At 38.6% G+C, this 22722-nt stretch overlaps 1 protein-coding gene across 5 annotated transcripts in view; it reads left to right on the plus strand.

Annotated features, from left to right (window-relative positions):
• Window positions 1–22722, plus strand: part of ADGRV1 (adhesion G protein-coupled receptor V1) — a 291124-nt gene that overhangs the window by 20343 nt on the left and 248059 nt on the right. For 3 of the 5 annotated variants that reach the window (XR_012584987.1, XM_074570871.1, XM_074570873.1), the window contains exons 7-18: window positions 287–852; window positions 2168–2438; window positions 3832–4161; window positions 7339–7515; window positions 8563–8786; window positions 16447–16479; window positions 18188–18314; window positions 18400–18585; window positions 19452–19632; window positions 20221–20384; window positions 21047–21170; window positions 21550–21816. Coding sequence is in view for 4 of the 5 variants with exons in the window: in XM_074570871.1 (XP_074426972.1) it covers window positions 287–852; window positions 2168–2438; window positions 3832–4161; window positions 7339–7515; window positions 8563–8786; window positions 16447–16479; window positions 18188–18314; window positions 18400–18585; window positions 19452–19632; window positions 20221–20384; window positions 21047–21170; window positions 21550–21816 (2650 nt within the window). In the remaining variant the exon portion in view is untranslated. The remainder of the gene's footprint in view (window positions 1–286; window positions 853–2167; window positions 2439–3831; window positions 4162–7338; window positions 7516–8562; window positions 8787–16446; window positions 16480–18187; window positions 18315–18399; window positions 18586–19451; window positions 19633–20220; window positions 20385–21046; window positions 21171–21549; window positions 21817–22722) is intronic. The other 2 variants (XM_074570872.1, XM_074570874.1) reach the window with 2 other exon arrangements.

The raw sequence follows: 22722 nt of genomic DNA on the forward strand, positions 1-22722 counted from the left end.
TGATTCTTGCATAGTTTTAGTTTTGCTTTTGTTTGGCTTTCCACCCTTTTTCATATTGCCAGAGCACAGAAGAGTGTTTTAGAAAATGCAAACGTTCAATTTTGAGAAGGGATTTTCAGCCAAAGTTAAAAGAAAGACTTCTCTCCTGTTTGTTTTAATATGAAATGCGCTGTGAAGTTTGTATTATTTCCCTTTTCTGCGAAATACATAAAACATATTTCTCAGTAAGTGTTCTGCATGTATTTGAAATGGGACTTACACCTGGTTGCTAACATTATTTTTCCAGATACCTGAAAATGATGAATTGTTTGTTGTTCATCTGCGGAGCGTGGAGGGAGGGGCTGAAATCAACAACACAAAAGATTCTGTTCAGATTAATATTAAGAAAAATGACAGTCCGGTGCGTTTTGTTCAGAGTGCTTACATGGTGCCTGAGGAAGTTGATGTGGTCACAATTCAGGTGGTTCGTGGTAAGGATGCCAGTGGAAAATTAATTGGACCTGATGAACATGAAGTCTCTGTCAGTTACGCCATCATAACTGGGAATTCAACAGCACATGCACAGCTTAACGTAGACTTCCTCGATCTACAGCCAAATGCAACTATTGTTTTCCCGCCTCTAGTTCATGAAACATATATGAAATTTAAGATCCTTGATGATGCCATACCAGAGATTGCTGAGACCTTTCAGATTATGCTGCTTAAGGACACTTTGCAGGGAGACGCTGTTTTGGTTAATCCATCTGTTGTTCATGTCACCATCCAACCGAACGATAAACCCTATGGAGTACTATCAATCAACAGTATCCTGTTTGCTCAGACTGTTATCATTGATGAAGACCAAATTTCAAGGTACTGCAAATCTTCAAATTTAGTATCTAGTCAGTTTAAGAGATTTGTTTGGCATTGTTAAGCATCTTTAGAATTTCATTGAAAGTAATTGTAAAATTACTACTGAAAATATAATGTAGAAATCACTTAATATGTTGTTATTATTATCAACTATAATCTGCAAAGATTTCAAGGAAGCAGGGATGTCTAATTATATAGGAACTATTTTTATATTTATGAACTGTATGTAAAAACTGTAAATATTAAATCACATTATCAGAATACTGAAAAACCCTTAATCTAAAGGCAGGATCAATGCAGTCATGATGCTGCCACACATCAGTTCATACAGGTGGGAAACAGTTTTCTGGCTGCCTTCCCTGGTAAATTTTGGTATTTACTATATATAAAATCGGTCTCTGTTTAAAAAAAAAAAAAAAGGTGTTGAGTGTCTCCCATGAAATACTTACCTTAAACTTACAAATAAGTTAAATATTTCTAATTTTACAGAGAGATTAAAATTAAAGCTCTGTACAAATTTTATAGGCAGGACTGATGCTAGACTATTGACAGTCTCAATAAAAATGTCCATTGCTAGCTATTGATGTGGTTCATCCCCAGAGAAACAGGCAATGCATCAAGCTATCATACTGTGAACAGTTTAGAAAGAATATTTTACAGTACGTAGAGCCCAGCGCTTCAGTATTTATCTTTCTTTCTTATGAGCAGTAAGGAAATAAATCTTGCTTTCTAAATGTTTGTAACTCATGATTCCCAGACTTTTTGTTGTAGTCATCTGCTTGTCAGATGCAGGAAACATGACATTTCCAGTATCATAAATATCAATAGCTTAATATTTCAGTACAGAGGCAAATAGTTCATCCAGGATCATTATTTAAATGTTCATACCTGCCAAGTGTATTCTGATATAGTTTATAAAGTGGTGTAGAAAGTAAGTTAATTAAGAAAAAATTTTCAGAAATTTGACATGCATTTCTCAAGACAAATATGAAACATGCCAAATCTTCACTTCTCAGTATCTTTCTCACTGTAAATAGAATGAGTTCAAACAAATATCTTTAGAGACATTACAGAGAGCTCATGAGTAAGCACTCTAAGAAAAATCTTAGATGTGTGTTATGATTTCACAAACTTTAAGCCCTCACTCAAATACAAATTTATTCCACTGATATCAAATATCAGTTTATTCCAATGATATCAAATAGCATTTATTCCACTGAAGTCAGTGTAAATCTTTCAGGGAGTCAATAACTAAGCAAGCCAATATTAATTCTAATTTTATATCATGGGGTTTTGTTTTCATTCAAAACTGTAGGTTTGAAGGGATCACGATTGTAAGAAATGGTGGAACACATGGAAATGTTTCTGTTACCTGGGTTATAATCCGAAATAGCAGTGATCCCTCACCTGTCACTGCAGACCTCATTCCAGAGACCGGGGAGATATGTTTTGATCAGGGACAGATGCTGGTCACACTTCCTCTGAACATTATTAATGACGATATACCAGAAGAGGCAGAGCCCTATCTTCTGAAACTCTTAGCTCATACAATACAGGGAGGTGCAGAAGTCAGTGAACCATCTGAGGTAAGTTTGCTTTTAGAATTATTTTGGAGAAGGTAATAATAGCTAACAAGTAGGGACCTTACCAGTTTTGGTAACATTGACTGATTGGCCAAACTGGCTAAAGGGTTTGATCTTGAATATCACAGAATCATAGAATGGTTTGGGTTGGAAGGGACCTTAAAGCCCACCCAGTGCCACCCCCTGCCCTGGGCAGGGACACCTCCCACCAGCCCAGGTTGCTCCAAGCCCCGTCCAACCTGGCCTTGAACCCCTCCAGGGATGGGGCAGCCACAGCTCCTCTGGGCAACCTGGGCCAGGGGCTCACCGCCCTCACACCAAAGAATTTCTTCCTCATATCTAATCTAAATCTCCCCTCTTTCAGTTTAAAACTTTTCCCCCTCGTCCCATGGCTCCCCTCCCTGCTCCAGAGTCCCTCCCCAGCTTTCCTGGAGCCCCTTTAGGGACTGGAAGGGGCTGGAAGGTCTCCCCGGAGCCTTCTCTTCTCCAGGCTGAACCCCCCCAGCTCTCTCAGCCTGTCCTCACAGCAGAGGGGCTCCAGCCCTCCCGGCATCTCTGGGGCCTCCTCTGGCCCCGCTCCAACAGCTCCGTGTCCTTCTGCTGTTGGTGCCCCAGGGCTGGAGGCAGCACTGCAGGGGGGTCTCACAGAGTGGAGCAGAGGGGCAGAATTCCCCCCTCGCCCTGCTCGCCATTTGAATATAAATCAAACAAATTAATCCTGAATATGATCTTAGTATATAGAGCCATATCCAAGTATTTGGGTTGGTATAACATACAAAGCCAGACCTTTTTAATACGGTAGCATTCAGCTTAGATTATTCCCATGATACACAGGATTGCATAAGTGCTGTCTTGAGTGACTGCTTGCTAAGAGAAAGCAGGAATGTTAATTTTCCCTTGCTCACTTGCTGTCTTAATGATTATTGGAATGTCTTACACAGAGTAACAGCTTCAAGAGGAGGGGTTGGTGATTAAGACTGTGACCTCTGAACTGTTAAATAAAGGGTGGCTAGTATTGCTGACAGTTCTGTGACTCAAGTCCCTACTTGGTCTTTCTCAAAAACGATTGGAATGAACTTGGTGAATAAAATGAAATTTTTCACGATCTGAAACATTTTTAAATTATTCACTTTGGCTGCTGAACCAAAAAATCAGTTATTCAGAGCTCATTCTGGCACATGGATGATGCATAGTGGGAAAGTTGCCACAGTCAGTGTTGCGCTGCTTGTGTACAAAGAATACTTTGGGGCTGTCAATCTGATTTCTTTCCTGAGTGCCAGTTCACTAAGGAGAAAAATGTATGGTGACAGTCAGGACGTGCTTTCGTGAAAGCATGAAAACTATGGTATAAAGTAACCGTAGCACAGAGTAAGTGATGCTCTTTTCTGTTTTGCAGCTTCTGTTTTACATTCAGGACAGTGATGATGTTTATGGCCTAATAAAATTTTATCCTTTGGAGAATCAGAAGATTGAAAGTAATCCAACGGGACGCTTTTTATCCTTGAGTTTTGTAAGGGAGAGAGGAACAGTTGGGGATGTGCAGTTGGTTTATACTGCACTGTATATTCCAGCTGGAGCTCTGGATCCCGAGAGAGCGAAAGATGGCATTCTAAATATGTCTAGAAGAAGCATTCTCATGTTTCCAGAAGGAAAAACACAAGACACTCTAAATATACCAATAAGAAATGATGCATTTCTTCAAAATGGTGCTCATTTCCTCGTACAGGTATCTCAGTTGTGTTTTGGTGTGGTTTTTTAGCCCACGTAATATAAAGGATATAATTTGTAGTGGCTCTTTCCCTTTTAACTTAGTTAAAATGCCCGTACCTGTTAAAACAAAACAAAACAAAACAAAACAAAAACCCAGAACAAAACATTATGATCTCCGTAGCTAAGAAAACTTTCTTATTTAGAGACAGCTTCCATAAATATGCCATAAAAAGCTCTATTCCTAATCATTATTTACTAATTATGCATTTTTTAGAAAATAGACTCTTGTAACAGGATTCAGGTTTTAATCATGGAATTTAACAAAATGAGATCAGTCTTGCAGAAGTTACTTAACTTTTAGGTGTGTTTCTCTGTCTACCCCTTGACTTTCAATTTAACCAAATTACGGTTCTTAAAGTTGAATTACAGAACCATGACAAATTTTAGAAATGACAAACAAGTATATATAATTTTTAAATAGTCAACCATATATGATATTTCATTTATATATGAATTTGGCCAGAGAACATAAAAGTATTTTTTCCAATTTTTCTGTATAGTGTTCCTTGCTGCCCCTTTTGGGGTTTTTCCTCTTTTGTTTCTAACTGAATTTGTAAGAAGGGAAGTTCTGTCATTGCTAATTAGAAATGGCTAGAAAAATTCACTAAAACTCTGTTTTTGACGGAAAACTGGATTTTCAGCAAAAATATGTAAAGAAAGAATTTCCACTTTCCAGTGAGGGCTTTCATTTTTCACTGGAGAAATCCAAGTTTGCTTACATTTTTAGCAAGATATAGTTCAGCTGTATTGCTGTGGAAGATCCTGGGCATTGTCATTGGTATTTATTATCATTATTTTCTCATGTGCAGTTAATGAAGCCCAATAATCTCTACTTGCTGTGGTTCACTGTGCCACTCTGGTCATCTGGGATGAAGAGCCCAAATAGTGATCTTGATACACGAAAGGATGACTTGGCACATCCAAAGCGCAAATCAGAGAGGCTCTTCTTAGTTCCTTTAGAGGCATTTCTTAGTTCATTTTAATCTTTTAATTTTAAATCAGATGTCTTTAGAGTGTTCAAATTAAGACGTTGATATTAAACCCATAGATCTAAAATTTGCCAGGTTTTTTCTTTAACTTAGCAGTCTACTAAAAATGTATTAATTACTACTGGGACCTTGAAAAGATTTCTTCCCTCCACCTCCTTCTCCCCACATTCTCTTATTGTTTCACTAGTATGCAATTTTTGGCATTCACAGTTAGGTAGCGAATTGTGTTCTGGAATACTAGAATAGGTTGGTATGTTTTACGGGACCCTAAAGATCTACAGAAGAATTGAAATATCTAATTCCAAGCCCCTTTAAAATGATACATTATAAATCACATTGCAGAGTGGGCTATGGACAAGACACACATATGATAAGTATTTCAGAATGCAGGCACTTTGCCTGGCTTTTCAAACTGCGGATTCCAGGGAGGCGGAGGGGTGAATGTTCTGTACTTTCTCCATGAACCATAAAAATCTTTTTGTTTGAATAAACAAAATCAGAGGGGCTTTCCAGCACAGAAAATTCATTTAGAAACTCATAGAGAAGGAAGAAAAATACCCCCATTTATCACTATGACAATCCTTCTACTTTGTGAATAAACGATAATCTCAGTGAACATGTTTAGAATGAGAAGATTACAGCGTTTGTACTAGGCACAATGAAGGATCAGCGCAGGAATCGGGGGAGGAGGAGTGGAGGAGGAAATGAAGCTTAAACGCAGCTAGAGAATGGATAGAGCAACTGGAAAAGTGAGATTAGCATTCTGCCATGACATCTTTAATTAAATAACCTACTGTAGTCTGAGGTGCGGGTTTTGGTATGGACAGGAAGATTAACTAATTTAATAAGCTACTCGTCATTATTGTTCAGTTCACAATGCATTCTTTTTTCCTCATGAACTGATTTGTTTTAAGAGGAAACACTGAAGGAAAAAAACACAGCCTTGCTTCTTCATTAATTACAACTTTTGTCTCAAAGTTACTGTCCTGTACTGTTTCAGCTGTGTAATATTTCAGAAACTTTACTGAGCTAACAACCACATAGCGGTCCACCTGCATACTGTTAATTGCAGGATCTAAAAGATAGGTTAGAAAACTAGCAAAACAAACAGTCCCACCATCTGTTCCTCAGATTCTCGATAAATAACTGGTATGGTTGAGAGTCAACTACTGAATACGGTATTTGTAAAACACTTCCATCTCTCATCAAATAAAATGTGCATGAATATTTTTGTGTGTTACTCAAGCAATGGTGGAAGAAAGTATGTTACAGCCCAAGTCTTTTATGTAAGTTGATTTTAAGAAGGACTTTAAAAGGACTTTCGAAGGACTTTAAAAATCAGCAGTTGAAGCGGTGATTTGTGATCACTATATGGATTTAAGTAAGGCCACTTTCCCCTCCAATAAAACCTTAACTGTTTGATAACATCTGATAACTCCAAGCAAAAAACACCCTTGTGGCAGTGAAAGGTGGTTGCCATTGTTCATGCCTCAGTGAAATGTGTGCAGAAGTATAGCAAATCAGTTATGGAAACATTATAGTGATGGATGTAGACAGAATTATATTGGAAAGAAATATTTACCAGACAAGTCCTGCTTTCCGTACTATGTCAGTTTAGAAACTGCATACTGCATTTCAATTCTGAATGCAATTCTAATGTGTTAGTTATTATAAATAGAAAAATCCTTAAAGAGAGAGGAAAAAAGACTGATTGTTCTTTGGCTTCATCAGAGGCTGTAAATTGTTATGGTTCCAGTGACTTCTGCTGATTTTTATCAACGCATGGCACAAAAAATGAAGTTAGGACCGTAGCTTGGGCCACTTGTCGAATCAGTAGTGTTATTCACAGGTCTAGTGTGGAATCGGGCGATCTAGAAGGTTCATTCTCCCCCTACATACATCTAGTTGTGTAAATGAACATGATCAGTCTGAGAGGTGTACCATTCAGAGCTCAACAATAACCACGTCATTTTCTTTGACACATCTACTTACACATTTTTGTAGCAGCAATATTGCCAGAAAGATAAATTTGTTCTGGAGATGTTTTGTTCCCCACATATGAAACTTATTCTGAAACGTCAGAATTGTTCCAATTTGGTACTAAGGCTTCTAATTTCCTAATTTTTTCTTACTTTCTCCTACAGCTGGAAAAAGTTGAACTGGTGAATAGAATTCCTCTAATCCCACCTGTGAGTCCTAGATTAGGTGAGATTCGAAATATTTCTCTGAGGATTACTCCAGATATTGCAAATGGAGAAATAGGCTTTATTAGCAATCTTCCAATTATTCTTTCTGAGCCAGAAGTTTCCCCTGCTACAGTGGTAAGTAAACCTTTTTTATTGTCCGTTAGTATGGAAAATTTATTTGGAGAAAGCAAAGTTTGCTATAGTCAGTGTAACATTTGAAAGTTAATGTGAGGAAAATCCTCCCTCTAAGTTCTGCCTGATCTCAAATATTCCTCTGCTTAAAAAAAAAAAAAAAATAAGAAGGCAAAAATGTCCTTGTGAAAATGAGATCTGAAATCATGTGTTAGTCATTATCAGGAAAGCGAGGTTGATCTTTGCGTTGTCTGTAAGCATCTAAAACTGGCTAGGTCTTGATGCTCACACGTAACAAAAGATGCTGCAGATAGTTGTAATCTCTCTCACCAACAGCAAAGGTGGTGATGTGAAGCAGGACTGATATCACTCCTCATTTCATGGAAATGTCTGTCTGTCTTATAGCTGATTTACTTACATGCGAACGTATAATTTGGCTTGCTGGGTGTGTTTTCCAACAATTATGCTTTTTAGGTTTCTCAGAACCCAAAGAAGCATTTGCAAAAGTGTTGCTGTCCGAGTGCTTTAGTCCCACCTGTAGAAACCTTTTTTAACATGTTTTTTTCATACATCTTCCCTTTTCCCCCTAGTTGTCTTCACTGAAATCTTCCCACAGATCCTGAATCAGCTGGATTGTTTCTCATTATGAGATTAAAACTGCTGATTTCCTTAAGCAAAGTGCAGGTTAGCACTGTACTACAACAACCAGGGTAATATGGTAGTTACGTTTAAAATGTAGGTTGTGTCTTGATGAGGGGTGTGCTGATTAAATCAGTCATACAAAGCTCTTTGAGTTTATGGTTGCTAAGCGATTTACGATATTAATAATCTGTCATCTCCACTGTCTAATTATATAACTGATAAATTATTAAAAGGATAAGATTCAGTACTTTTGTTGATATACCATCTTTGATTTCATGTCTTATACGTAGGTATGAGTAAAAAAACAAGCTCAACATTTTGAGGCTCACATTTGAATAGTAATTGACAAGGAGGTAATTGGTTTTGCATCTAGTTTTACAAGTCATGACAGACTCATGCGTTTCATAGGTTTCCATTGGATTGCATCGAGATGGGACTGATGGTCAAGCAACTGTGTTTTGGAGTCTGAAACCCTCTGGTCTCAATCAAAAGGCAGTAACACATGACGATATAAGTCCTTTTAATGGCTCTGTTGTTTTCTTGTCCGGACAAAGTGATACTACAATCAACGTTACTGTTAAAGCTGATGATATACCTGAAATGAATGAAACTGTGTTATTAACTTTGGACAGGTATTGTACCCTAATCTCTATTCCTATGTATCAGTTGTAACACTCAATTTATATATAACAAATTAGCACAGTATTAATTAGGAAGTATTCCTGTATTGTGTTGATAAGGAGTGAAGGGCCTGAAGCAGTATTAGGCCTTGATTCAGATAGTGTTTGCATCCTTCTTTGACTGGAGATCAACGTAAGAAACTGTGTTGTACTTATTATCTGACGACTTAATTTTGTTTATATTTTGATGAAGATAAGGTATGCTATTTAGAAAGTTCTTTCAGCTTTGATCTTTAGTTATAGCTCTTGCTTTAACATACATCTTTTCAGAAAAGTATTAGTGAGGTAATTGGGAAAATTATAATGAAGAGTAGTAAACAACACGACTATGTTTCTGTCTGAAAAAGGTTCATAGCTAGCGTGTCATTGCAGAGTTGGATCAGCTTTTTATTTGTTTGATCTGCACGTTCAGTATTGCTTGCTCTTGATAATTAGGCACTTCCGTCACAGCTCCTGGCTTCCGAAATAGTGCAGTGTGACCATTACCACACTCTTTGGCTACAGAGAGAGCTGAAGTGCAGTGTTATAGTCTGCTTTCTGCAGGAGATCCAGCTTCTAGGATAATTAAGGCTGTAAGGGACCTCAGGAGACACTATTGTCTGCATGTGAACACTACTCAGAATACTTAAATTAGTTCATATCTAGGAGCGTATTCCCTTTTTGATTTACTAACAGGAGAACCTTGGCTTTGTCTTCTGTCCTGCTTCCAACAACTCAGTTGTATGTATAGTTTAGAAATACCACCACTTCTACTACCTCTGATTAGTCTAGGGTACATTTTTCTACTTTTTCTGGAAACACAGTAATGAGGGTCTGCTAGCAGCAACGTCCACATTGAATATCTACTACTTACACAGTCCTTACCTGATGCAGAAGAAGTATTCTTGTCCTGTATAGGAAGTGCAAACTACTCCCGGGAGCTTCAATACCAGGTACCCATGGTGATTACATAGAGCAAACCAGCAACCAGTTCCACAAGCTGCTGCTGACCCTGTTTCGGAAAGCCGCTTTTTTGAGCATTCTGTGTTACTAACGTCGTTCTGTCACGCAGGAAAGATGTTATTCCATTGCAGGATTGGCTTGCTTCTGTACAAGCTGTCTGGTGGATGCATCTAGTGCAGAATGAGTTATTTCATTCTAATGTGGCTACTCACTGCGTTGGAAAGACAGTCCTGTTCAAGACAAAAAGAAACGGAGGCTAGTGCAAGCAGTTCTCTGCTCTGCTTCCTGTGGATGAAACTGGTTCATCTCAAGAAATTCGTTAGAGTCTCTGGCACAAAGTGGGAAACTAAGATTAGAAATGCCAATCGCATCCTGGGCTGCATCAAATGAAGCATGGCCAGCAGGTTGAGCGAGGTGATTCTGCCCCTTTACTTCACTCTGGTGAGACCCCCCTGCAGTATGGTGTCCAGCTCTGGGGCCACCAACGTAGGAAGGACACGGAGCTGTTGGAGCAGGTCCAGAGGAGGCCACGAAGATGCTCTGAGGGCTGGAGGAGAGGCTGAGAGAGTTGGGGGGTTCACCCTGGAGAACAGAAGGCTCTGGGGAGCCTTAAAGCCCCTTCCAGTCCCTAAAGGGGCTCCAGGAAAGCTGGGGAAGGACTCTGGATCAGGGATTGGGGTAACAGGATAAGGGGTAATGGTTTTAAACTGAAAAAGGGCAGATTTAGATTAGATATTAGGAGAAAATTCTTCGCTGTGAGGGTGGTGAGCCCCTGGCCCAGGTTGCCCAGACAAGCTGTGGCTGCCCCATCCCTGGAGGGGTTCAAGGCCAGGTTGGACGGGGCTTGGAGCAACCTGGGCTGGTGGGAGGTGTCCCTGCCCAGGGCAGGGGGTGGCACTGGGTGGGCTTTAAGGTCCCTTCCCACCCAAACCATTCTATGATTCTATGTTTCTATGATCAAAGTTAGGAAGAAGTTGTATAAGGTGGCCAGAAAATCAAAGTGGAAGCATAGGAAACAAATAAGTAGGTAGAGGAAGCAGACAGCATAAAAGGTTAACTTTTCAAGTTCTGACAGCTCTACACGCGTAACTACAGCTTTCTGCCACTTACTCTGAGCAGTAACCCTAGGCTGTGCCTCGGAAACCCTGACTGCAATGAGGGTTGAACCTGCAGTTGAACAAACCTGACCACTGTTCTGCTTTTACCATGTATGGTGGGAGCAGCAGGTTCTGCTGGCGCTGAAGTGGCTGGTAAAAAGTGCGCCAGTAGTAAGCATCTTTCCCACACTTGGCAAGATCAGCAAGTGAAGTAAAGAACAGGTGGTCTGGCCTGGAAAAAGAAGTAGACAAGAAGGAGATAAAATCCGAACTTTTCTCTAGACCTGAAAAGTGTCCCTCAAGGCTATGAGTGAAATTTGGCAACTTCAACATTAGCAGAAGCCAAGAATGAAATGACTGCGAAGATCATCCTTTCAGTGCTGGAGATGACTCTCCAAATCAGGGTTGAAGGATACTGGCAGGGTTATGTATGTAAGCTTGTGGTATCGCTTTCTGCATGGTTTGTATTTTCTGGATGAACAGAAGATTTCAGTTTCCAAGGCTGGCAACCGGCACCTCACAGCAGTAGTGAATTAGCATGAAAACAAAGATGCACTGTGCTGTGGTTGTGCTTGTACTGTTCTATAAATTGTAGCATAAGTCAGTAGGAAAATAGAGCATGCAAGAACTTTAATGAAACTATAGACATAGAAATACGTCCACAAGCATTCTATTTATTGCAATTAGTAATAGCATGGATAAAATAATAAAAATAATTAGTTCTAACAAGGATATATTATTTACAACTCAAGTGGTGTTGTTAAGGCAGTTTACATTTTAAATGAGCTTTGATTACATCCATAACTATAAAAAAAGCTTTCCAAGCCATTAAAAATAGTGTTTTCCTTCCTTGCTCTGTGGCCTTTGTCTGTAGGCCATAGGTATTAAAAATAACTCTGAATTCTGCCCACGAAATGGAGGCCAACGTGTATCGTGAAGAATATGCTTCCAAAGAAGACAGACAAGTAATAATGCAGCAAGACAATCCTGCACCTGCTGAAGCTTCTTCATATTTTCTTTTCTTAGGAGCAGCTTCAGGTTGAATGCCAGCCCATATCTGAATAGGCCTGAATTGAGACCAAACATAAATAAAGCCAGCTGTCTGTAGTGAAATCTGTATGAGAAAGAAAAGGCCTTGGTCTTCTTGATGAATGTAGGTGGAACTGGCCATGGAAATTGTGTGTATGCTTTGTGAAAGTATATAAACACACTAGGGCTGTTCAGGTTACCTAGTAAGCACAAATAGAAATCAGTTTTATTAAAAATCTGGTTGTTGGTTTTTTTTCCTTCTGAACAACGAATTCTCCTCCTGGCGGTTGCCGGCCCCTCAGTAAGGTGCAGATCCACTGCAATACACTGATAAAATTACTTTAATTTGTGACAACGGCAATCTGCGAACGGATGACTGTTTAAATAGTCCTTATGCTCAACTTTTTTTTGAGTCGTGACTCATATAATTTCAGATGCCAGAACAGATTCATATACATATGTTATTACCTAAATGTCATTTATTATATATAATAAAGCAAAACTGAAGCACTGTAACATGGGGATTTTTATAGTTCTAGTGATTTTTGTGATGCAATGTAAGTTTCCACCGACTGAAATTCTGTCCTGAGTAAATTTAGAAAATAGATTTTTTAAAAATCGCAAATGCAAAACATAGGTTTGACTTGCGAAATGCCTGGTAGTTTTTTAACATTTTTGCGTTTAACATTTTGTGTGCTAACAAAAAGTTAGCAAATCATAGAAGGCCCGTTGAAAGCACGGCATACTGTCTATAGTCCTTAATTCAGGGCGCAAGTAATGTTTATCTGTTGTGGGTTGCTGTGTGTACTGGCATGCACAGAAACACTAATATACTGTTTAGTGGAGCTGGGATTTTCCCCTAAATTGGTGATTTCCTGTGGTTAGTGTCTTTTCAAACCTATACTTATGTTTCTTACTTAAGTAATTTTTCTATTAAGTAACATGTGATGCAAAATGAGTTAACTCTTTCAGAGTAAAATGGCTTTTTCTTCAAGGGTTTGATTGGACTTTGTTTTGATGGGGAAAAAGTTATTTGAAAATAGTAGTAGAATGTTTAAATGAGTGCTGCTGGACACCTACTGCTAGCTTTTATTACTTTTCAAAATAAGAACACCATATATCTCCTGCTATGAGTAACAAAAATTAAAATCGCCTCCAAAATCAAATCATCAGTGGATTAAACCTGGAGAGAAGGTGTTCCCTCTGATGAGAAGCACTGTGGAATTTATAATGTGGCAAATCCTACTTTAATACTATTCTTTAAAGCTAGGTCCTACCATTAATTAAATCAGTAGATAATCCTGAAAAAATTGAAGAAGGGGAGAACACTGACTACAAATCTAGGAAGAAAATTGCGTAGCATTCCACAGGCAATCTGAATGCACCTTTTCTGAGGTGCCCTGACAGAAAAGAAAGTTTTTTTAGAGAAATGTGTTTTTAATAGTAACATCAATACAGATTCACAGTGACAATTCAGTTTCTCAGGTGCCTTTCAAAACACTTTCTGCAGAATTCCGATTCTTGGTCTAGACCTAGCAAATTCAACCACATTGTATCTCTTAATAATTATTATTTTATTTGCAGTGGTATTTAGTTCATAATAACATTGAAATTGCCATGCTACTTTAAACTCAGTCAAAAATCTTCTTTCTGCATTTTGTCATACTATGTGTTTAAAAAAGTGCAAGACACATTTTGAAGCTTCTGTCAGTTATCCTAATTAATCTGTAGTTCTTGCTAAATAATAATTAAGCTTTTTTAAAGAGAGAATTTCCCTAGTGACAAGTCATTCCACCTGAGATTTGTCATATGGGATGTGTTTTTTACATCTGTTTCATCACAGAAAACACAGAATGCGGTTCATGATTGTGTTTCTTACGTTAGCAGCATAAATATTGCCAGGGCTTATCCTCTGTGAAAAAATGAAGCTCCATGTCCACAGATAGCCATTTTACAGAAAAAGTAAAGCTGAGAAGAGAAAAAAAGGCAAGTGGCTTTCCCAGTGAGAGGGATCTCCTTACTCCTGGTCAAGTGCTGTCTCTAGTAGCTGGAGCTCCTTGGTATGGCTAAGCGATTGTGTTTAACTTTTATTGTTCTAAATGCTCGGGGCAAACTGTGAGTTTTGGAAGTTCTGAATAGCCGTTTTTGTTCTGTTTCCACACTGCTGTTATAGGAATGCTCAAAGAGATGGTTTCACATACCACAGAGAGTGAAACAGGACTAAGGTGATGCTGTGCACTCTGTGGAAGTTCGGACCTCTTTACTCTGATGAAAGGACTGTACGTGAACAGTGCCTTGTTCTTGGACATTGTCAGGGCATGTAGGAAAATCTGATGGCTGGTGGCCCTTGGGCTGTGTGGTATCCAGCCTGATAACACAGCTAGTTGGTCAGGGGTCCATCCCACCACCCGCAACGAGGCAGCAGAGCAGGCTGGAGCAGGTAACTGGAGACAACCAGGAGCCCAGGGCATCAGGCAAGGTCACGGCGATGGGGCAGGTCAAGCCAGGAACACACATCAGGTTTAGACTGGGTGGTGATCGCTGGGCTGCACCTGACTGCAGTGACCGCCGGGCAGGTCCGCAGTGGGGAGACACATCCAAGGTCAAGCCAGGAAGTCACCTGGTGGGTCCTGGTCCAGGGATGTTAGGAGAATTTATAAGTGTGTTCCTCAGAGCGTAGACTAAAGGGATCCTATTGCATACGCCGTTGCTCATGTAAGAGCAGCTCAGAGTTGGAAGCCTAAGCCTAGGTGCTTCTGTTCCATTTTCACATATTCTCTTTTATGCCTTTTTTGAATAGTAACTTAACATTTACTATGCCAGAGCAGTGATAGCAGTTTGCAGAGAAAACACGGTCAGACCAATCAATCAATCAGTCAATCAGCTGGTCCTAGTGTTGAAAATGGGACTTGGATGGAAAAACCTCCCGAACAATGGTTTCCTTTAGCAGCGGATGGGCTGGACCTGACTAGTTGCTTTCTGACTGGCAAGTTCTCTAGATTCCGATTTGATTTACACTGTGACTATTTAAAAGTAGTAAAGTATTGCCACTCTTCTAAGTCGTTTCAAAGAACACCTGGAGACACTGAAGGTGCACACCTCATGGTACCTTGTGACTGTTCCATTTCTGCTACCGTCTGGATTTCTGCAGTGCTTCCATTTTTGCATTACAAAATAACATTCGATTCTAGCACTACCCCCCAGTTCACCTTAACAGGCTTTTTTTGTCTGAGCTGTGTTTGGGCTCATGCAGTGTAACTTCATGAAGCTGAAAGAGATTTTGTTTCTGGCATTCCCTTTCACTTTCTGATGAATTATTATGTCTTAACTACTTAAGCTTGCACATACATATCAAAAACTCACTTGACATAATGGTTCATTTGTATTCTCTGTTGTAAATTATATTACCAACAGCTTAGCAATATAATTAAATTTTAGCATTACCAACTCTGGAATTTTCTCCTTGATCTTTTCATTGTATTAATACTTTGATGGTTTTGGAACAACTTTGCATATGTTTCTGATGGAAGGGAGAATGTCTAAATATATAGTATTTAAAATCTAGCCTCACTGGAAATCAGTGAAAAATTTCTCTTAACTCAGATCTCCTATTTGAAAGAATTTATCTGCAAGTGTATTTGCTTTATTTTCTCAAACTTTTGAGTGAACTCTTGTCTCTCTTGAACGACAAAACTGAGTTCTTTTTGAGATTAGTGAAGTCAGAATTTCACTTTTTAAATGCTGTGGTAATCTGTTTATGGCAGATTCTTTGATAGAAGATACAGGTTTTATATTTAAATACTTATTTATTTTAGATTAAGAAAGTCAAAATGCATGGTTGCCATTGCAGAATAATACTGCCCTTTCATCTGACTTGATGTGGTAGTTTTGTTATATGTGCTTGGTCAAAATGGAACCAATTAAGAGATTAGCAAATACTCTTATTTTTGTTTTTGTTGTTTATTGTATTTTTTATATTGGTATTTTACTTTGGTAATCTGGTTAACTGAAAAATTATCAAAAATAAAGTTTGATGTGATTTTGTGCCAAAATAGTTTTTAATACGTAGCCATTATAACTCCCACTTATCTGTGCTGATCTGTTTTTATCATTACTTCTGCAGATTGATGAAATATATCATGCGGGCGTGCGGATTTTTTATTTTTTTTAAATAAAGGGCTTTTAATAAATGTGGGCTGCTGGTGCAGTTGTGAGCAGGCACAGAGGCTGGCAGTAATGGAGCCCTTGGAGGAGGGGCTGGTAGGGTATACCGTGGATGGTCTTGACATGCTGGGTTGGTCATGGGGACATTTCTGCCAGGTGGGATCTGCCCACTTGCTAGCACTTGTCAAGAGGAAAATGCCAAGCAAATAGGGTTCCCATAAAATGAACACTGTAAGCATTTGGAAAGGATACAGAAAGCTTTGTGTTGTTTTTTCTTTGAATTATTTTTCTTTTCTAAGATTAGTACTGTTGAAATTCTAGCAAGCGGCACTTTCGTTCCTTCCTCCATCCCCTTCCTTTCTTTCTTTCTGTGTTGACAGGGTAGAGACAGAAAGGTTTGTCGTGTACTTTGGGTAAGTGCAGTGAACTGTGGTTTGTCTTCAGTGAATCAATGCTTTGTTTTATAAGTGATTGGTTTGGACAGAATCTGTCTTTATCATTTCTTTTCCTCTCAGGAGTCACATCTTCTGCATCTCTCCAGACAATGCATGCTTGCCCTTTGGTGTTTAATTTGAAGGCATGGGGTTCTGGCTTGAAGATGTTTCTTTCTTTAGGATCTGTGAATGATGGAAGTTATGAATGCGTGTCTCAGTGTTTGATGTTTGAGCATTTGATGCAATAATGGATTAGTTGTTTTAAACTGACAGAAATATGATTTGCCCTAACTAAATGACTGAACTGACTAGAATTATAGAGAAGAAGTTTTTTTGTGGTCAAAGATGAGAGGTTATCTTGTTTTCGAATAACCTACATTTAGTTTATGTTAACATAAGTAATTTGTCCGCTCATGTATTTTTTTAACGTGCGGCAAACATGACATGTTACCCTTTTAAACAGATATTTCCTGTTTTGTGTCCTCCCTGTAGACTTTGCTACAAGACACATCATTGCTGTTTATTTTTTTTTTTTTTTTGTGTCTGCATGTTCCAGTGGTTTATGGATTCTTTGTGGAAACAGTTCTGGAGCTGATTTCAAATACTGGCTATAATAGATCGCGTTTCTTTCTACATGAAATACTGTTTCATGAAGTCTGTGTTGTAGTACAGTGAAACCATGAAAATACTTACAATATGTTGGACCAAGAGTTCATTGAAATTTTCTCCCAGGAAGCATGGAAGACGCACAGGAATCTAAATACATAAAATGCCGTGTCATAAACCATATCCAGACCATCAGTCTGAAGGTGCATTCTTGATGCACCCTTCAGTAGTAGTTTTTCTGGCATTTTTAATGTCATGAACTTAAAACAATGTCATTGAAATGTGGTCATACCACCTCTGGGGAAATGAACGTGAGAGGTGTGCAAGGTTTCCTTCTCCTGCCAGGTATGGCCCATCCATGTCCATGAGTAAGACCAAGATGGTGCAGCAGTAGCCCGGGGAGAGAAACGCTCCACCAAGAGGAGCTCCGTGTGGTCCTGCCTGCACAGTTTGCTGTGTGCTTTTAGGCAGTGGGTTTGTGAGTACGGGAGGAGGAAGGGAACGAGCCTGATCTACTGAGAGTAGGTCCAACAGTCACTAGAGCCGGACTGGGACCCTACAGGTAGCGTCCACGTCTCACAGAAGGCAGGTTAACACACAGGTGAGGGTGAAATCCACAATACTGACGGGCAAGTCCCTTCCTATTTGTAGCAATAGTAAATTTTGCAGCAGAGGCTAAGAATGCGTAGTTCGCAATGTAATTTCTATTAGTTAAGTGATTTTTGGATTATCTTTTATGTTATGACCCAAATACAAAGTAATACTGAATGAAACTCTAACTTTTTACTGCACAGTTCTGTTTCTTTTCCTGTGTGTTGTGTGCATGTGTGACTAAAAAACCCAGAATCACTAACTATAAATTCTAATGAGAAAACAGAGTTACTTACAGAAGAAAAGTGTTTTTACAAATGGATAAAACATACTGATGTGTCTTTCTTCATTTATTTTATTCTTTGCAGGTAGTTGTTTCCATAATTTATTCATAAAATTCAACAGTATTCTGATGTCCTTTGCAGAAGTATGGATGTACTTGCCAAACAGAATTGTCACTCAAAAAAACCCTCTTGCCTTCCTTCCTCAGGGTCAGTGTGGAAAATCAAATACTGAAATACGGGTTTACTTCTCGTGAAATTATTATTTTGGAAAATGATGATCCGGGAGGAGTCTTCGAATTTTCTCCTGCTTCCAGAGGTCCCTACAGTATCAAGGTAGCTATCTGAGTAAATTTTCAGGCATTATGGACAACTTAGGTTAAGCAGAGTGCTAGAAAAAAGCTGGATTTTCTTTTTACAGGAAGGGGAATCTGTCGAACTGCAGATTGTCCGCAGCAGAGGAAGCCTCGTCAGGCAGTTCCTGCGCTACACTGTGGAACCAAGAGACAATAATGAGTTTTACGGAAGCACAGGGATTCTGGAGTTTAAGCCTGGTGAAAGAGAGATCATACTCACTCTTCTGACAAGGATGGATGGGATTCCAGAGGTAAAAATTAACATTCTTCTCTCTTCAAATTACGTTCACAGGCATATTAGTTAGTCACTTAATAAAATATAGGCAAATATATAGGAACAGAACAAGCGTGTAATGCCTTTTCTCCAGAATGCCATCCCAACCTCCAAACCAGGGGTGCCTGGAATAATAGGTGGTGCCCTTAGGTTTAATAGTCCTCAGCGGATTTTCTTCTCTGAATTTAAACAGTTACGCTTTTATCCATGTAATTTTTTAGCATCCATGACATTCTGTAGTGTGAAGTGCCATTGTTTAATTGAACTCTGTGTGAAGAAGCACTTCCTTTTTTTTTTCCTTTCTAGTAATCATCTGCCAGTTTCACTCAATGCTCCCCAGCCTAGACTAATATTTGGCATATAGGTACATAGATGCAATACTTGTTTTAATGTTCCTTGAAGCTTTTTTCAATAAATAGATGAAATAAAAAGTCCCATTAGGTTAATAAAGCAAGTTGATACATTCTTTTTAAATTAGTGTGCTGTTTTTACAATCTTTGTTTTCCCTGTTATAAAGCCAGAAATGTTAATAAATCTTATAGAAAAGAAAACTTACCTTTCAGGGAGTATTACAACTATATTTGTATTAGTGTATTAGACATGTTAGTCCTTGCTGATAAAAATGGTAGATTTTTGGAGAAAATGGTCCTATCAGAGGCAGAAAATTCTGATTATTTCTTTGTTATGATGGCAAACACGTTGTGTGTGTAGAAAATGTGTGCGATTTCCTGTTGTTTAAATTTGCATCTTTCTGCCTGGCTAGTGACTGTGGTATTTGGCCATTTGTTCCGGATGTGAGTACTGAATATGCATTTTTATTCTGACTGAGTTTCCCTCCTCTAGCTGGATGAGGTGTATTCTGTGGTACTCAGTGGCTACAGTGACATGGCAGGCAAGCTGGGGAATGCCACGAGGGTCAATATAACCATTCTGAAGAATGATGATCCACATGGTGTCATTCAGTTTCTACCTGATGAACTATCAGTAACGATAAAGGAAAGTAAAGGAGAAGTCATCTACGCCGGTAATTCTTTTTTATCAGAGTTACTGCTTTATCTGCTGCCTGCCCCTACTTTTCCCCATTTCGCCTTTCTAGGACAACGTCTGACTTGGGTCTCCACTCAGGAGTTTCCAGAGTGGGACAGTGCCAGCATGATGAGCGGTGGAGGAGGATGGGTCTGGAAAGCCAGAGGGATCAGTCCAGCAAAAAAGAAATGGCTAGAGAATATGCCAGACAGGAGGGACGGAGTATTGTGCAAAGTGCCGCCTGGCAGTAGCAGCTCTGCTTGTGGACCATGAAGAATAGGGTGCTATGTGAGAGAAGGACAGAGCTAAATCTTCATATGGGCGACTTCCATTTATCTGTCTCTATTCAATTATCAAGTACATTTGCAGGCAAAAAAATAACAAATCTGAGCAAGTTTGGACTGTTTAGTGGTCTAACTCTGTGTGCCCTTTCATGTAGTGCTCTCACATATTACTAGTTTCGCGAGAAGTGGATTTGCCTGTCATTTCCTTTCCTTTTGCTTTGTTTCAGCGTTGCTGACCTTTTTCTTTTTTATTTGTGGTGTTCTGAAGATGCACACTGACTGTTTATGTTTGCATTTTTTAGCTGCTTACAGAGTTGTAAGAAACCAAGGAAACTATGGCAACGTTAGTGTGTCTTGGGCTGTTGACCCAGAATGTACCAATGACATATATCCAGAACAAGGGACTATTTTCTTTGATAATCTGGAGTTTTCAAAAAATATCACCATTTACTCACTGCCAGATGAGGTAAACATTTTTACAGTGTTCTTGTGTGAGTATGGGGCAAAGAGTAAGTGCTGAAATGGTACAACTTAAGGAGACAGAAAGGATGTCTGTTTTGTTAGAGCCTGATAAGTATTTGTCGGAAAAATCAAAATACTTAGGTAAAACTGAGATTATTATTTCAGCTAATCATAAAAGAATTTGAGAAGCTGTGCGTTGGTAACCTACAAACAGAAAAAGTTAGAAGCTGAGAGTAGTTGAATATTGTTAAATTATAGAAAAGTTCATTTGAATAAAACCCTTGTCTTGCTAACAGGAACCCTATTTTTTATTTTTAATGCTGATATATTTGAAGAAATATAAGGCAGAATGAGAATAACTAATAGTAAATAAATAAAACTGTAAAAATAAATTACATGTGTCAAGCAGGAAACTGCAAGATAACTTTTTTGTCGTCTGTACAACAGTAAAGATGAGGGGACTTAGAAGGATTGTAGACTGATGGTGATTTCAGTGTAACTGTATGAACTGTCATTTGTCATCCCTCTTGACACACCTAAGGATCAACAAATAACAGACAACACTCACAAATCTATGATTTGTTAACCCCCACAGCTGTTCATTTTAATTTCTTCATTTTTTTTGTGTGTGCAAGAAATTAATTTCACTAATACTTGCCCTTTCAGGTACCTGAAGAGGTGGAAGTATTTATCATCAGCTTATTCAATGCTACTGGTGGAGCCAGGCTGGGTAATATAACCAGTGCGATTTTACAAATTGCAAGGAATGATGATCCCGTTTATTTTGCAGGTTAGATATTATTGTTTTTAAATGCAGAATACATATACTACTCCAAACAGATTCTATTGACAGACCAGATCAGTGAGAAATCCTAATCCCAACTGAGCTAGTATAAAATGTTCATATTTTTGTTGTGTCGAATTTGTATTTGTTTCCTTTAGAACCTTCCCGTATTTCATTTCATTATTCCCTTTGCTGATGCTGGGATTGGTTAGGTGGCTAAGTACAACCACGTTCTCTTGTACCCGCAAGTATTTCCATGCCTTTACCACATATGCCTTCTGTTTTGCTGAGGAGAAGGATGCTTTTGGGGAGAATTAAGAAAATAGGCTAGATGCAAGGAGCTCAGGCTGGAACTCAGGTAGATGTGTTGCTTGTGCGTTTTCAGAACCTCTGACGGTGAGTGTTAAAGAAGGAAGGGTTGCCAACTTCACAGTCGTAAGGAATGGATCTGCTGACGCTGCTGTTGCTGTCCAGTACATGACTGTTAATGGAGATGCCACAGCTGAAGAAGGAGACTTTGTTCCCAGTGGAAGGAGCAGTGTCATCTTCTTTGATGTTGGAGAAAGAGAGCAGAATTTATCCGTGTATATTAACGATGACGATACTCCTGAAACCGATGAAACATTTTATATCTTCCTTTTGAATTCTACAGGTAAAAGTAATGGTTTGATGTATGTTTAGTAACTCTCCTTTTTTTTTTTTTTCTGCAATTTTTTCCCAGCTTGGTCTTATCATAAAGCAATATATCAATGACAAGTATTAAATGAGTAAGCTTTGTTTCAGCATTTCTATACAATTACTGTACAGAGCGTGTTTGGGTTTTCATCTTGCATAATTCAGTTGGAAACAAAAATCAAATGATACAGCTGAAACCTTTCCTGCAAAAACTGGAGTCAAAGTCTCTTTTCAAATGTAAATGCTCCAAATTAGATGGGGTTTTGACTTGACTACAGAAACACAAGGCTAAAGAATGTTAGTACTGCAACAGTCTTAGGGAAAGAGGGGTTCTTTCACATTTTTTGTCATGCTCCAGTGTATACTACATAATTGCCTGATTTTTGTAAAAACAAACAGACCTGCCTTATTTTAGAGGAAAACCATGTAAATTGGTCTCTTTCTTATTTTTGTAGTACTGCGATATATGCATACATTTTTTGCATTGATACAGTATTGGAAGGCTTAATCTACAGAAAAATGTGTGTTAGAAATTACCCAATGTACCACCAGTAAAGAATGCATTTGTTATCTTAGAAGTAACATTGTCTTTTTTGTTTTGTTTTTTTTTTTATTAATAATTATCATTTAGCAGGAATTGATACAAAATTATTCAGCACATTCCTATTTTAAAAATAGATGTCTTCTGGAATAAACCATCACTGCTGTGTAATATTGATAAGAAAATGTAAGTTAAACGTAAGAAATAGGTAAATTTGTCTACCTGCTTAATAAAGACCTTCCCCACCCCTAGCCCTGCCAAAACTTAAGGTATAGTGGGAGACTCATCTACAATTGTGTTAGCAAATTTTAATGATTTGCTGTGCTTCAGGTGTTATTGTTC

Source organism: Larus michahellis, chromosome Z (genome assembly GCF_964199755.1).
Source record: "Larus michahellis chromosome Z, bLarMic1.1, whole genome shotgun sequence".
Taxonomy (NCBI): Eukaryota; Metazoa; Chordata; class Aves; order Charadriiformes; family Laridae; genus Larus; species Larus michahellis.